General features: G+C 42.7%; 1 protein-coding gene across 5 annotated transcripts; it reads right to left on the bottom strand.

The window, feature by feature from the left end:
- Positions 1–6,130: 6,130 nt before the first annotated feature.
- LOC121923888 (zinc finger protein 436-like) lies at positions 6,131–16,649 on the bottom strand. 5 transcript variants are annotated; one of them, XM_042454794.1, is made up of 5 exons: positions 16,327–16,649; positions 13,469–14,198; positions 12,593–12,722; positions 10,447–10,554; positions 6,131–9,617 (listed from the first exon to the last, which is right to left on the bottom strand). In XM_042454794.1, the coding sequence occupies exons 3-5, from the start codon at positions 12,681–12,683 to the stop codon at positions 8,086–8,088; spliced, it is 1,731 nt and encodes a 576-aa protein (XP_042310728.1). In that variant the 5' UTR covers positions 12,684–12,722; positions 13,469–14,198; positions 16,327–16,649; the 3' UTR covers positions 6,131–8,085. The 5 variants fall into 5 exon arrangements, with proteins under 5 accessions (XP_042310728.1, XP_042310729.1, XP_042310727.1 ...); XM_042454795.1 differs by having other exon boundaries at positions 13,469–13,528; XM_042454793.1 differs by lacking the exon at positions 13,469–14,198.
- Positions 16,650–16,667: the final 18 nt, after the last annotated feature.

The following is a 16,667-nucleotide window of genomic DNA, read 5'->3' as shown; positions in this document are numbered from 1 at the left end:
TTAATGATGTGGCACCAGGGCTCCCTGGCAGAGAAGGCTCAATGGCTCACTAAGTCCCAGAATTCCATAGCAGTCAGCCTGGCCCATGGCTCACTGTCAAGCTGGGCTGTTTCTGCTGAAGTGCAGGCCCAGCCCCCAGTAATATAAATCAGGATTTGGTTTATACATATACTGCATTTTACTTGCATAATTTGTTTATAATTATTCTATAGTGGGTTTAATGTTTTCATCTGAATTTTCTGTAAAGGGCCATGTAAAGTTAGGGCCCTATAGAAATAAACAATGATAATAATAATAGTAATAATAATAATAAGTAACTACTGAGGGAGGAAGAAGAGAAGGGGAAATAGTAATAATAAGAGAATTATAATGGAGAAAATGAATCCTTTTCCTTCTCTTTTTCTTTTCGAGGAGTTATACTAGGATAAATATATAAAACTACAAGATAGAGGAACGGGTGGGATAAGGGTATTAATATTATATATGAGAATTTAGAAAAAGAGAAAAAGAAAATAGAAAGAATATATATATATATATATATATATAGAGAGAGAGAGAGAGAGCATATACAGTAATATATTGTATATGCTCTGTGTGTGTGTATATATGTATGTATTCTTTCTATTTTCTTTTGCTTTCTCTTTAAATTCTCTTTTATAATGTAATAATTTGCTATTCTATTATTATTTATAATCATTATATGTATGTCTGAATGTATGTATGTCTTAGGTATATTGTCTTCTGTGTATCTACATGACCAGACACATCCTCCTTTTTCTGGGATATGTCCTCCACTTCAGCCTTCTGTCCAGGAGGAATTCTCCAATTCTTCCAAATGGTCTCCATTTTGAGGTCATGACTTAAGAAGCAATAATTTATATTTCTATAAGTGTTTTTAACAACAACAACATTTATAATGCCCATTCCACCAAAAGGTCGTACATCAGAACACATACAATAAAAAATGAACAATAAAACACCATGCTATAAAATGCTTAAATATTAAAATAACAATTGTTGTTTGTTGCTGCTAGCTCCTTTCAAGTCGACTTCGACTCATGGTGACCCGGTGAATGAGACATCTCCAACAAGACCCCTGTCCTCAACCTCTCTGCTCAGGTCCTGCAGGCTCAGGCCCATGGTCTCCCTGATCAAGACTAACCATCTAGCATAAGGTCTTCCTCTCTTTCTACTGCCCTCCACCTTTCCTAGCATGATTGTCTTTTCTACAGAGTCATGCCTTCTCATGATGTGGCCAAAGTATGACAGCCTCAATTGAATCATCTTGGCCTCCAGGGAGAGTTCAGCTTTGATTTGTTTTAGAACCCAATTGTTTGTCTTTCCCACGGTATCCTCAACACTCTTCCCAGGCACCCCATGTCAAATGAATTAATTTTCTTCCTGTCTGCTTTCTTCACTGTCCAGCTCTCACATCCATACATGCTGTTAGGGAATACAATGGCTTGGACGAGTCTAACTTTACTGTTCAACTCTTTAGACTTTAGGATTTTGTCTAATTCTTTAATAGCTGCCCTTCCCATTTCAAGTCTTTCTCTGATTCCTTGACTGCAGTTTCTGTTCTGTTCAGTGTTTAATCCAAGGTATGGGAACTCTTTAACTCTTTATATTTCTTCATTGTCTAGGTTGAATTTATACTCAATATTTTTGTTTTTTTCATGTTCACTAGTGGTAGAATTCAAAGATATAGCTGTGTTAGTCTGTAGAATCAGTACTGTATGTAGAGAGATTTTATAGCACCTTTGAGACTAAGGGGCATAACAGACAGGCACAATACGCCTTCTTCGGTTCATTTAGATGATCATAATTAATATACATATTATGCCTTCTGTATCCCCGTAACCCTTATCCAGCAAATACCAAGGGCCCACGCACTTTCCCATCAGAATACGGGCAGGGAACATGTGGTCCTCCAAATGCTGTTGGCCTGTACCTACCATCATCCCTTGCTCTTGCCTGTGTGGGGTAATGCTGATGGAAGTTGCAGTCCAACAATGTCTGGATTGCTACAGATTGATCCTAATGAACGAACATACAAAAAGGGGCAGGGATGTGTCTATCTGTGTCTTCCCACTCCCAATACAAAAAGAACTCAAATGTCTTGTCAAGTAAAGAAAGAGGGATGTAACGTACCTGTGTGAAGGTTTGATTACTCCCCTCGCACCCTAACCAAATTATCTGTTCTTGCAGAAGAGACATGTGAAGATGTTGTTGTTATTTGTTGTTCTGTGGCTTCAGGTTGTTTCTGACTTGTGGTTTTCTTGGTAGGTTTCTTCAGAGGGGGTTTGCCATTGCTATCCTCTGAGGCTGAGAGAGTGTGACTTGCTGCCCAATGACAGGTCACCCAGTGGGTTTATATTGCTGATCTGGGATCTGAACCCTGGTCTCTAGTCATAGTCCAGTACACTTGTCCCTTCATATTGACTAGGGTTAGAGGCACAAGACCCCTGTGAATATGGGAAAACCGCAAATAACAAAAACATTGTTTTTACCTGAGAGGACACCTCTCTAGGAATCTCTAGGTCCTGCAATGCAACTCTGTGGTCAACGTCCGAAAGACATCGACCACAGAACTGCACTGGAGGAGCTACAGCACAGCACTATCATGCCTTCATTTCAGCGGCTGGTGAAAAGGTCTTTCCTCCATCCCAAATGCTACTGGCTGTAGCCTTTGAGAGAGAGAGGAGAAGCAAGCATCTGTGGGACTTAATCCTCTCCCCTACTGCCATTTTCCTTTGTCTTTCATATCTTTTTACATTGTAAGGCTGAGAGCAGGGTATAAATGCAATAAATAAATGGACCCCATTTTGGAATAAAGCAGAATATAAGGGCAACAAAAAATAAAATAAAACAATAAAATAAATCTGGATGGCTGCATAATTCCCACTAAGCTGCTAGAATCTAACAACTGGATAACCAACTAATGAATTAACCCTCAAATAAAATTCTGTCCCTGCTCCAAATTTTTAGCATTGCAGTAACTCAGCACTTCAGTTAAGCATTCAGAAATTGAGTGGTCCCTCCACATTCGCTGGGGTTATGGGAATAGGACCTCTATGAAAGTGGAAAAGGTGCAAATTAAAAAAAAACATTTTTTAAAACCTGAGAGAACACTTCTCTAGGAATTTCTAGGTCTTCTAGTGCAACTCTATGATCAAGATTTGCTAGACGTTGACCAGAGGAATTGCACTGGAGGGCCTGCAAATGTCTAGAGGAGTGTTCTCTCTAGGTCTTCCAGCATGACATTTGGTGGATGTTGTCCATAGAGTCACCCTGGAGGTCCTAGAGATTCCTAGAGAGAATCTACTAATCAAGTCCATGAACAATCAAATCTGCAAAAAACCAAAGTTGCAAATGTGGAGGGCCCACTGTATAGTTTAAGCACCAAATGAAAAGGGACTGGGAAATTCAAAGGCTTTCATGGCCGGCATCCATAATTTTTTGTGGGTTTTGTGGGCCGTGAAGAAAACTAATATGATTTGTAGATATGAATGATTTTCATTGTCTTATTCACTGTAATACTGGAAATGGCAGGAAAGTTTCACTGTAGGTGGAATTCTTATTTTCAGAGTGCAACTCCCTGATTTTGCTTTCTGTACACAAGTGCCTTTCCCCTATTAGCAACTCCATCTGTGTGTGGCAGATCACAGCCTAGGTGAAATGTTAACCTTAGATGGATGCCAAGAGATTGTTCTATGACTCCCAGCACTTTACATCTATATTATTTGCGTTATTCTGTTATAAAAGAGAGCTTTAAATACAAGATTACCCATTGGTAGAAAAACGGAAAAGGAGGAAAAATCACACAACACAGAACACAATTTACTGGTTTTAATCTTTTTTTTTTAAATTCCCTAGTCTATTTCATTCACAACACATACAAATTCCTGTTCACTTTCGACACGGCTGGATCAGAAAGGCAGGAATCATTCAGGACCACCCACCATCAAATTCTTAGTAAACCACCAAACATTTTATCTTAAGGACCAGCTGGTTCTCTGACAGTGGCTGCAGCTGATGTGCTATTTTTCTGTGTTTGTGTGTCTTCAAGTTGCTTGTCAACTTACGGCATACCCATGAATTTTATAGAATTTTCTTAGGCAGGGAGTACTTAAGAGGTGGTCTTGCCAGTTCCTTCCTCTGAAATATGGCCCACAGCACCTAGTATTCCTTGGTGGCCTCCCATCCAAGTACTAATCAGGGCTCACCCTTCTTAGTTTCCAAGATCTGATGGGATCTGGTACCTTTTGAATACTTATGCCTTACATGGGGGATAGATCTTTCTTCAGGTAAGCTGTTAATATCTAATGTAAAATTGATATGCTGGTCCAGCTCCAAGCTGAAGACATTGAATATCTATCCAGCTGTGCTTTTGGAAGAAGCTGTAAATTAAGCTATAAGGTGACCTGCAATCTCACCTCACATCTGTGGCAATCATATTATTTATTTCATGGGTGCGGGGGATGCACATTCAAAAGATGCTCCTGAACCACTTCTTGGTCAGTTTGTAAGAATATGTTTTAACCTTCGGTTATTAAGCAACTGCAAAGTGTTTCCCTCCCTTTTTGCATTTAAACAAAGTTGCATGGTATGTTGCCCAGAAAGAAAACATGATACAGAGCAGTGAAGAACATTTTAAAGAGTGAATCCAGGGATACTCATGGAATAGAAGATGTGCAGGGAGGAGGAGCATTGCCCCTCCAAATAAGAACTCTTCCTCCTCCAAAAAGAAATTTTCCTTCAGTCTCCAAATTTCTAGCATTACAGAATAAGACACTGAAAACTGTTCACACCTAGAACTCTTATATTTGCAATGTTTGCATTCCCTTGGTCAATTTCCTTCACTCTTTTTTTTAGATGCCTAAACTGTATTTCTGAATGTTCAAGTGAAGTTTTAAGTTAGAAATTTGAGGAACTGAAGGAAAAATTCATAGAAGGGCAGAATTCTTATGAGGGGACATTGCTCTCATTTTGTCCACCTCTGTAGCTACACTCCTGCAGATGTGTTAGGTTTAGGTTAACACAGGATTGCTCCTCAGAAACAAAGAAGTGGACATTTCTTTTAAACTGAAATATTATCTGCAGTGATTAATGATCTGCAGGTAATAAAGCTGAACTCCACAGGTGATTTTCAATCACATCTGTGAAAGGCAGAGATTAAATTTGTTCTGACCAGTTGACAACCTTAATAGTGAAATCAATGTTAGATATTTGAATCTGGCTTTTGGCTTCCTTATCTTGGTACCAAAATACTCAAGAACTATCCAAACAATTTCAACAAGCCTTCAGCAGACTCCAAGGGCTTTGGTTCCTTACCCTGGGATATACTCCTGACGACTGTAATTCAAAGTGGTGTGATGAGTTTGGCACATATTTGTAGTGGTAACAATACCATTAAAAATTGTGAGAACAGAAGCATGAAGTGCTACAGAAAAGAAACAGGAAGTGTGCACATATTATTTGGGAGCAGAATCAGGTTCTAAAAGGAATGATGTGAAATAGATAGCATGTCTCACAGGATCAGAGCATCAGGGCTTTCTGAAAAGTGGGGAGGATGAAACTGCCAACACCTCAGTTCTCCCTGTTCCCTATATGTGTAATTCCAGAAATCAGAGAAGTCAGACTGAGATGGAGGGAGCACATCAACAATATATTAGTGTGAGCAACTCCTATTGCAATACAAAATATTTGAAAGTGGCTTGGTCTCAAAGAGGCAACCAAAACCCATTGGCTTTACCAAAGACCTGCTTTCGGTAGAAACAAACAAAAAAAAATGCTACAACTGGATCAACAGAGCTGCCTGCCTTTTGGGTTCTCTTTAGGGATGTGGCTGCTATGAGAAGCACCCACACTTCCATATTTATCACTCTACCACTGTTTGGGCAGGTGCATCAATTAAAAGCAGGTCAAAGTCTCATAATGGAGCAGCTTTTTTATATACAGAAAATGACCAAGGGGGTTTTGCAGACAGACCTCCCCTGCCTTATTCCAGCAAATTAGCTCCAGTTCCTGAGCATTACAGTTCCTGGGCGCTGAGATGTTAACGTAATACCTAAGTGCTTTTAATGTGATGGATTCCTCTTTAGAAGAGGGTAGGAAAGGATGCTGTTTCACAAGGATTGCATGTGTGGGATGCGAGTAAAGATCCCAAGCCTTCAAGTGCAGGAACCATCCACCTCCACATACCACCCAGCCCCTTCATTCTAAACCATTCTGCTCTACTCCACTATCTAGTCTACCCACATAATCTATTACATCCCCTGTAGCCCAATTCAAAGTCCACTTAAAGGCAGTTTTCAACTCATATTACACTGAAATCAAAGCTTGGCAAAGTTTAGTTCTAGACCAGAGGGCATACTTCAATCGGAGCTTGGAAGTGTTACTTTTCTTGGACTGCAACACCCAGAACCCAAGCAGCCAACATGGCACTGACATTTGGTCTAGAACTACAGTTCATTGGCAAAACATAGATGTCCATCTATTTAGAAGACTTCAAAATCAATCCCATTTTTCCTATTCAAAGGACCAATAGGTACAGTTTAGAAAGCCCCCTTAAGTGCTGCAGAATAAATAATGTTGTACAACATGGATGCTTGATCTGACTCAGTGAAAGCAAGCGCGGTGCAGTGATTTGACTATGATTCTGGAGACCAGGGTTTGATTTCCAGCTCAGCCATAAAACCCACTGGGTGTCCTTGTGCAAGTCACATGCTCTTAGCCTCAGGGGAAAGCAATGGTAAACCTCCTCTGAACAGGTCTTGCCAAGAAACCTCCAGAATACAGTCACCTTTGGCTCACCCTAAGTCAGCAATGATTTATACATATATTTAGTTTATACCATCCTTTCAAACATCTGCCCCAATATGGCCAGAAGAATGTTAGGCTAACACACTGAGCAAAATCAAGGGGTAATTCTTGTCCAGTGATAAAATGATAAATCTGGTCCAGTTATTTTGAGCTGTAGTGGGAAGATCTCCTAGGATGTATCTACACTGTAGAAATAATGCAATTTGACACCACTTTTAGTGCTGCAGATCAATCCTGTGGAATCTTGGGACTTGTAGTTTTACAAGGACTTTGGCCTCTCTGCTAGAGTGCTGGTGTCTTCCAGAACTACAAATCCCTGGGTCCTGTAAGATGGAGTCATGATAGTTAAATTGTATTATTTCTACAGTGTAGATGCCCCCTGGGAATCGAACCCTGGTATCCAGAGTCACAGTCCAACCACTATGCCATGCTGGCTGTCAATTGGAGCCATAGCCCAACAATATTCTGAGGGCCACCTATTTCCCAATCCTGCTGTATGCCATGTATCACAGAAGAGACTGTTATCTTATATAGGTTCCTGTGTTTCCCTCTTTCATGTGGTAGCTACTGCTACTCAACATTCCTTCCTCCAGCCAGGCCTTCCCCGGCTCATCCTAATCTTTGCCACAAGCATACTGAATAATTTAAAGAATACCCATACATCACCATTATGGTTATGTAAATTAACCCTCTTTAAGTGAGCTTTCTTTTTTTTAGCACAGAATGTGGGTGTTGTCAGCTACCTGGCAGTTTCCTTAGTCCCTGTGTGTGGACACACTTCTAACTCTGTTTGCAGCCCTCTGCTTTTTTACAAGACTGTCCGGTTTGGCATAGCACAAGTTATGGGGAGAAGGCCCCTCAAAATATTCCATCTCCCCTCTGGAATGGAGAGGAACATAGCGGCCATCCTGGATCCCAAAGCAGGGGAAATGATGTACCAGGCCAGGCAGATTGCAGTTGCAAGAAAGCTTTTGTGTTTGACCAAACATTGTCTCAAACAGAATGTATCTGATAAAAAAGTTAAGGTGAAACTTGACATTTCACCTACCATTATGCTAATCTGAATTAGTCAACATAGTTTTACACCCTTGGCACCTCAATGACTAAAGAACCTTTTTTTTTTTACAGCACAGCCCACAATGAACTTTGGATTGGGCCCTTATATATCTGGGGAATTTCTGTCAGGACCACTGACTGCTTGTCAACCAAAGACATAACTCCTTGCACCCCCTTTCTCTCTAGGGTAGATGAGTTGTCTCCTTAGCATGGTTCAATTTCCTTACACTTTGGGGAAGCTGGTATTAGAACAGCCTCCCCTGCCTGGTGAGCATGGCCACGGAGATGCTGGTAAAGGTGGGAGGTCCCACGGAAGCGCCGCCCACACTGGGGACAGGGATACAGCCTCTCCCCCTCACTCACACACTGGTGTTTGAGAAGAGCCGAGGAGTCGGCAAAAGGAATGCCACAGTCCCTACAAGTGTGGGCAGGGAGAAAGCCATTCTCTGGGTCATGATGGTGGTTGCGCTGGTGCCGTTGGAAATGCAAGGTGCTATTGAAGCTCTTGCCGCAGTCTTGGCAGACATGAGGTTGGCCCCCGGCATGGGTGCGCTGGTGCCGGTAAAGGTGGGAGGTGTGCCCAAAGCATTTGCCACAGTCCCCGCAGGAGTATGGCCTTTCACCTGTGTGGATGCGCCGATGCTGCTCCCAGTGGGAGCTCCAGGTAAAACTGAGCCCACACTCTCCGCAGTGGTAGGGCTTCTCAGGGGAGATGTGAAGTTGCTGGTGCTGAGCCAGCTGGCCCCGCGTGCCAAAGCTCTGCCCGCACTGCCCGCAGCCGTAGGGCTTGTCAGCCGTGCCATGGAGACGGCGGTGACGGGACAGCTGCAACCGGCCCCCAAAGCTTTGCCCGCAATCAGAACATTGGTGACTCTGATCCCCTCCTATCAAATGTGAGCGCTGGTGTTTCACCAAAGCCAGCCCATCGGCAAAAGCTTTGCCACACAGGGTGCACTTGTAGGGTTTGCGTCCCCGGTGAGTGCGCTGATGCTGATCAAAATGCAGAGTGGTGCTGAAGCTGCGTCCACAGTAGGTGCAGATGTAGGCACGGGTGACATTAGCCGCAGTGTTGGTCCCATGGGTACGCTGGTGTCGGTAGAGGTGGGAGCTGCGACTAAAGCGCTTGCCACATTCGTTGCACGGGTAGGGCTTCTCTCCAGTATGGATCCGCAGGTGCCGGGCAAAGTGCGAACTCCATGAGAAGCTCTTGCCGCAGTCACCACACTGGAAGGGCAGGCGGCCAGTGTGAAGCCGCTGGTGGGTCACTAGCTCTGTGTTGCGGCGGAAACACCGGCCACATTCAACACACTGATAGGGCAAGCCACGGTTGGGCAAGATGGTCGGGGCAGGTGTTACAGGTGTGGTGCCAGCATTGGCATGTGCCCGCTGGTGCCTGTAAAGGTTGGAGCTGACATTAAAGCTCTTGCCACAGTCTCCACAGTGGAAAGGTCGCTCTCCAGTGTGCGTGCGTCGATGCTTATTGTAGTGCGAGCTGCAGCTGAACACCTTCCCACAGTCCTCACACTCGTAGCCCTTCTGCAGAAGCATGATGGGTGGCCCATCCCTTGCCAGAACCTTCTTACCACCTCCTACCTGCTGAACCACTCTCCAGCGCAGACTCTTACAATTCCCTGGGACCATGCTGGCATCCAACTCCACCACCTCAGTATTATTTTGCTGCTGGACATCTTCCTCCTCACTTTCCTCCTCCTCCTCACTACCCAATCCTTCACCTGCTGAAAGAGATACAGAGAACAATAATGCTTCTCATGGACAATCTGCCTATTCAATGGATTGCCACTGGTGATTCCTAACACTTCCCCACAGGGCTTGTATTAATGTGAGCCTCAGGTGACCCTAAGACAACCCTATCACAGGTTTTTTTTTGGGGGGGGATGAGATTTGTTCACAGGGCTTTGTCATTGCCTTCCTCCAAGGATGAGAGTGTGACTTGCCCAAAGTCACCCAGTAGTTTTACATGGCTAATGTGACATTTGAACTTTGGTCTCCCAGAGCCACAGTCCAACACTCAAAGCTATACACCATTCTTCCCTCACACATACAAAAGTACACAAATACACACACACATATTTGCAATGAGCACTGGGTAGCATCTAGATTAGTGTGTGTGCAACTGTCAGCCCCCCTCACCTCCAGAACCTCACCCACATGCATGCCACATACAACACAGAATGAGGGGATTCTGTGAAATGGGAGAGGCTGCCGTGAATAAGGCAGCATTTTCATCCTGGTTTTGGAAATTCTTCAGCAGTCCAGCCTGCCCCATTCTGAGGGGTAGAAGTCCCAGTTCTACCACTATTACACCTGATTAAATCTGGATCTCATGAATGTGGGAGGGAGGTGGAAATTGGATCCTGATCAGAGCTTGGAAAATTTCTGGACAACTAATTCTGGGAAAAACCACATCAGACTATAAACTCTGCAGAAAACACAGCGAGGAACACAACCTAGGAATGAGAGCCACATCTTCTTTGGGCAAGGCCAACCAAGGACATATGAAAAGAACCTGGGGTTATGCAATGAAAGAAAAGATGCTCTCCTCACCTAAATTGCCTCTTCTTGTGTTTTCCCTCTTCCCAGGTTCTGGGATGCAAGGCTCCTCTTCCTCTTCCACCAAGAAAATCTCATTGTGTTGGGAACTTGGAGGTCCTGCTTAAAGAAGAAAAGCAATAATGTAAGATTTCACTTTTTCCTGAGTCCTTTTAGCCAGAGTTCTGAAAAATTGCTTTTTTAGACTACATCGCTGAGAATCCACCCCCAGGCAGCCTAGGCATTGGACATGCTGGCTGTGTGACAGTGGAAATAATAATCCAAACAAGTAACTTTTCCAAGCTATGTCTTCCCAGTGTGCTTCTTGAATATACTTTCTTAGTTGAGGCTTCTGGCGCCATATTAGAAGCTACATAAAGTTTAAGCTTTTCCTCAATGAATGAGCAATTGTAACTGCTGCTATAGAAATAATGGCAAAGCTGTGGGAATTTGACCACAGACTCATGCTGGAGGACCTACAAATGCCTAGAGAAATGTTCTCTCTAGGAATTTCTATGTCTTCCAATGAGACTCTGTGGTAAAATTCCAGAAGAGTCACCCTGGAGGACTTAGAAATTCCTAGAGAGAACACAGTAATGAAATCCATGAATAATCAAAGCTGCAAAATCAAAGCTGCAAATGTGGAGGGCCAACTGTACATTCTTCTTTTACTGCAGCTCACATGTGAGAATCAGCCATCACGGCTCTATATAGCTCCACTCCACAGCTCCACTGGCCCTGGCAGGGGGTTGGACTAGTTGATCCTTGGTCTCATCCAATGCTACCTGACAATTTCTGAATGCAACAGGAGACAGCCAGAGCAATTAAAGTGGAATAGCAGCACTATAAGAGTGTATTGCAGTAATCTGGTTAGTCTTCCTTTCTCAAAGTTAAACATAGCCACCTCCCTAAGCTGTTCTTCAAAAGGCTAGCTTTCCAGACCTTTGATGATCTCAGTCACCCTCTTGTGAACATGGTCCAGTTTATGTTGTCATTTTAAATTGGTTTTAAAACCTTTTGTAAACATTTTTAATTTGTTATGGAAGCCATCTTGTGTCCCATCTTGGGGAAAAGGTGCCATATAAATAAAGTAAATAAATAAATAAAGTAAATAAATAAACTGTGGTGTCCAGAACTGCTGAGATCTGACCAAAGCAGAATAAGACAGCAAACTCTACGATTCTATGATTCTACTATTTCCCTTGATCTGGACACTATGGTTCAAAACACATTGCAGAATTATCCAGTTTGAGTCCACTATAACTGCCCTGGCTCAATGCTAAATAATTCTAGGAAGTGTAGTTTTGTGAGACATTTAGCCTTCTCTGTCAGAGAGCTCTTGTGCCACAATAAGCTACAATTCCCAGGATTCCTTAGCACTGAGCCAGGGTAGTTAAAGTGGTCTCAAACTGTATTATTTCTGCAGTGTGTTTGGACCTATATTCCTGCTGATGCAGCCTAGAATTGACTGGGCTTTTTTGAGTGCCACTTCACACTGTTGACTAATTTTAGCTATTAGTCTACTAAGACCTTGAGGCCCTTTTCACTTGTACTGCTTTCAAGCCAGATGCCACCTGTTCTGTATTTGTGCATTTCATTTTCCCTCCCTAGATGCAGTAGGGCTAAATTCTGGTGGGCAGTCAAACAGTGTTGTTCTGCATGGCCTTTGGCCCTTGAAACTATTGTGGCTGTTTTAACTTTCTAGTTTTAAATTATTTTTGAAGCATATTTTTAAAAGTTTGCATTGTAGTTTCAAATGTTTTTATTTGTTGTACATTGCCTTGGGAATTCTGGAGGTATGAGAGGCAATATTTAAATATTTCAAATAAAATAAAATAAACAAATATCTCTCCACCTACCATTATTTCCAGTAGATTGAGTTCACATATTGACTACCACTATACACATTGTTAATGGAAACAGAGAAAGAGACAGCAACGATTCTGGTAATACAATAGCAATGAAATAAAGGGCAGGATGTATCCACCAGTGGGTTATAGAGGAACCAACAAGATCAACCAGCCATCAGAAGTTACTAACACCTGTGCTCTTTAGAAATCACCCAAAGAGGGCAAACTTATTTTCTAGGATCAACAACTCAACTTCTTTTTGGCCTGGGAGGTCCAGTTGTTATAGGGTGAAGTGAGGATGGAATACTTACTCAGTGCCACCAGACTTTCACAGTTCTCCTGGTGAGTTTCCTTGTAAACAGATTTCTGATCAGGATCTACAACCAGCCACTCATCCTCCATGTTCTGATCCCAAGACAGCTTCTAGCAGGTCACTCGCTCCTGAAAGAAAAGTGTTCACTTACATCACAAACATCTATTTACCTGCCCTCCTGTTATCATCCTACTCAGGTGAGAGCAGTAAAATGAATCATACTGGCAGAAAGGAACCAACTCTTGTGTGTGTGCATGTGCCTTCAAGTCACCTGTCAACTTATGGCAACCCCATGAATTTGATAGGGTTTTCTTAAATTAAGCAAGGAATACTCAGAGGTAGTTTGGTCAGTTCCTTCCTCTGAAACATAGCCTACAGCGCCTGTTATTTATTGGCAATTTCCCATCCTAGTATTAATCAGGGCTGACCTTGCTTAGCTTCCAAAATCAGAGGCGATCTGCAGCCTATAGGGCATTTAAGCCTTTCCAATCAAATAGTACCCATCTAATTTTGATGTCAGTTTGTAACTTCTTATTTCTTTTACAGAGAATATTGATCTATTGGCCAATAGTTATTAGCCCTGAGGGACTTGTGGACAGAATGTTACAATTATTTGGAGCTACAATGTCAGAAGCGAGTCAGTGTGTTGCACTGGTTTGAGCATTGGATTACGACGCTAAAGCCAGGATTTGAGTCCTCAGTTGGCCATGGAAACCCATTGGGTGATCTTGGGTGAGTCACATGCTCTCAGCCCCAGAAACTTCCATGAAAGGTTCATCTTAGGGTTGCCAAAATCAGATCAGAACATTGGTCAAAAATATAAATCATCATCCTATCCATAATTACTAATGTGAAATTATACATCTCACTTTACCTAGAAATACACTGGAAGTGTAGAGCAGAATCCTCCTTTTCTTAGCCATCCTAACTGCAACTATGGAAAACAAACCAAAGACTTTAAGAGTCCCTAATCCATGGTGATGGGCCAACTGCTGAGATTTTTGGAGACAGGTCACACATAGAAAACAATCACTGAATGACTGCAGCCAGCCATCAAGGACAACAAAAATGTCTTGTTGGCACCCTGAACAACTAACTAGTTTTATTGTATATTGTCCATTTCAGTTGGCCAGTAAAGGTATCACTGATGGATTTTTGTTTATATTTGTTAAATGGCCAATACCCTGCATGTTCTCTAGTTTTATTGTTGATAACTTTCATAGCCTTCAGCTCTCTTTCTCAGCTGGATCTGATGAACTGGCCTGGAGGCCTGAGAAGTTATGCCCAATACAACTTGCTAATCTTTAATGTGCCACAAGAAGCTTTGTTGTTTTTGCTGTAACAGACTATAATAGCTATTGCCTTTGATAGCCATCAAGTGACAACTTGTGTGAATAGGCCAACATGAATAGAATTTACATATCCTTTCACATAACCTCAAATACAGTTTGTACATTTGGTTGGAAATTAGTACAATAGTGCATGTATGAATAGTAATTGATAATATATGAAGGAATGCATAGTCTGTCTGTATGAATCAATCCTTAAATCTTACTACAACTGGAAACTCACGACACTGCCTTTTGATGATTGAGTATCATGATCTGCAAACAAAAAGGAACACAGAGATAATGAATACCAGATCAAGTTGGCCATTTTGTCTGAAGTTGAATGTTGTAGCATACTTAGCATAATGGTTAATCCAGCCCCATTTCTTGGCATTTTAAATGCATGAAATAATTGCCATTAAATGCTGCTTTAACTAGAACATACAGTTGCATACTCTTTAGCATTTGTACTGTTGTAAGAGAACCAATTAAAAAATTAATCTTGGGGAAGAAGGAACTCTATTTTTCATCCAAGCACATGCATACACTGAGATGGAATAGTCCCAGACAACCTGTGGTCCACTGAACTAAAAGCAGTTCACAACCTCTGTGTTGCACCCTTCCAAGTAGTCAATAACTCTTTTTTGTGATTTCCAGTTTCTAGATATAGTTGCAAAAGCTGGATAGTAAAGAACGCTCCAAGCAAGTACCAAAACTAGAATAATTACAGAACAGTGGGCCTTGACTCAGTTGCCAGGTAGACTTTCCTACCTTGTAACCTGTCCTAGATTAGCCTCATCCTGGACTGTGAAAGAGATGCAATGCTTGAGGCTTTGAGTTACAATTACTGACACGGACAATACTTTTCATGACAGTCCTGCGAAAAGCTTGATTTGCTGTTGGGACAAGATGGAATTCAGTCTAAAAACTGTCCTTCAATCACACACACAAATCCATATTAAGAGTCCTTATCTGTCTGCATGATCATGGACAAGTAACTAGATTTCCCTTCCAGCTTAGTAAGAACCGTGACTTCCAATTTCTATGTATAGTTGTAAAAGATGGATAGTGAAGCAAGCTGTCAAGAAGATGATAAACTCATTCAAAATGTGATGCTGGAGGAGAGTTCCGCAGATACCACAGACTGATAAAAAGACAAATGAATGGGTCTTAGAGCAAATCAGGCCTGAATTCTCACTAGAAGCAGAGATGACTATATTGAGGCTATTGTACTTTGGACATATCATGAGACAATGCAACGTATTTGAAAAGACGATAGTGCTTGGTAAAGGGAAGGCAGTAGGGAACTGTGCTAGAAGTGGATTGATTCAATCAAGGAAGTCATAGTGCTCAATTTCCAGGATCTGAGCAGGACATTGATGACCTGGGATTTTGGAGATCTCTCACTTATTGGGTTACTGTATGTCAAGCATGACATAGTGGTTTGGACTATGACTCTGGGGACCAGGCTTCAATTCTCAGCTCGACCATGAAACCTTTGGCAAGTCACACACTCTCAGCCTCAGGGGAAGGCAACGGCAAACCTCCTCTGAACAAATCTTGCCAAGAAAAGCCCAGGATAGGGTTGCCATAAGTCAGAAACCACTTGAAGGCACACAATAAGAAGTCCAAGTCAACTTGACAGCAAACAACAAGACAAAGAACAGTGAGGTAGACCACTCTTATGCCCATTTTGCAGCAGGGGGGAAACAGAGGCTAAAGGATAGAGGGATGGATAGCCAGCTAAGACAAATGCTTGTAAATATGGGTTTAAACCTTAACACTGCAGAATACCATTTTCTTCCAATATAATTTCAAAAGCTGGGCTTTGAGGATTAACAAAAGACCTCATGCCGGATCTGAACCTTGAGGAATTTTCCCCAAACCTACCTTTTTTGCAGACCAAGGGCAGACCAAGGCATGAAGCGCGCATGGAGCAGCAAGGCTGGAAATTGGACAAAGGAGCTTCAGAAGGACTGGCCTTCAGGGCAAGGTATGCTCTCTCTCTCTCTCTCTCTCTCTCTCTGGTTTCTTTTTTAAATTTTTCCTGGCAGCTTTTTGGCTTGTTTGTTTCTTTAAAATCTGGCAAGGTACCTGGGAAACTTTTCCAAGGCAAGAGCAGTGTCCTCTCTAGGGTTGGCTGGACTATTGTTCAGTTATGACAAGCCTGGGCAAGCTGGAGTTTAACAAAGATGGTGTGTGGATGATGATGATGATGATGATGATGATGATTTAAAGCAACATTTCAGAGGTCATCCACCCACCTTTTCCTTCACCTCTGGCCTCCTGCTCCAACCCTCCCCCATTTCCCTCTACTATGGGAAACAGGGAGCTGTGGGGCTGAAGGGCCCTGTCCCCCCCTTCCCTGCCCCTTCCCCCTTCTCCTCCCCATTCCTCCATTTACCTGATTTCTCCAGACACAGGAGCAAAACCAAAAAACTAGGAGCCAGCTCTGTGGATTCCAAGGGAGAGAAATCTCTGCCTCCAGAGGCTCCAGGATTCTGATCCCCCAAACAATGAGAAAGTCTCTTGCCTGGCTGGAGGTGGGTTTTGTTTCTTCTTACCAATGCATGCCAAGGCCCCCTGGGGGCAAAGAGGGAAGACCCCTATCCTCCTTTTGTGCTGATGGGATGGGGGACCCTGGGGGCAAGTGGATCCCTCTGGCAAGGGGGAAAAGGCAAGGAGGCAAGCCCGATCCCAGCCTCCCCATGGCTGATCCCCCCTTTCCTTTCGGATCCTCCTCCC

Source organism: Sceloporus undulatus, chromosome 2 (assembly GCF_019175285.1).
Source record: "Sceloporus undulatus isolate JIND9_A2432 ecotype Alabama chromosome 2, SceUnd_v1.1, whole genome shotgun sequence".
Taxonomy (NCBI): Eukaryota; Metazoa; Chordata; class Lepidosauria; order Squamata; family Phrynosomatidae; genus Sceloporus; species Sceloporus undulatus.
This window is presented reverse-complemented; position numbering and strand designations above follow the sequence as displayed.

What these genes read in the sequence shown, in the direction of transcription:
- LOC121923888 (XM_042454794.1), bottom strand. Translation starts at nt 12,683, where the DNA reads ATGGAGGATGAGTGGCTGGTTGTAGATCCTGATCAGAAATCTGTTTAC. An exon ending in TGAAAGTCTGGTGGCACTGA is followed by an intron (nt 10,555 to 12,592) that starts GTAAGTATTCCA and finishes TTCTTCTTTAAG; the next exon opens with CAGGACCTCCAAGTTCCCAA. An exon ending in CACAAGAAGAGGCAATTTAG is followed by an intron (nt 9,618 to 10,446) that starts GTGAGGAGAGCA and finishes TATCTCTTTCAG; the next exon opens with CAGGTGAAGGATTGGGTAGT.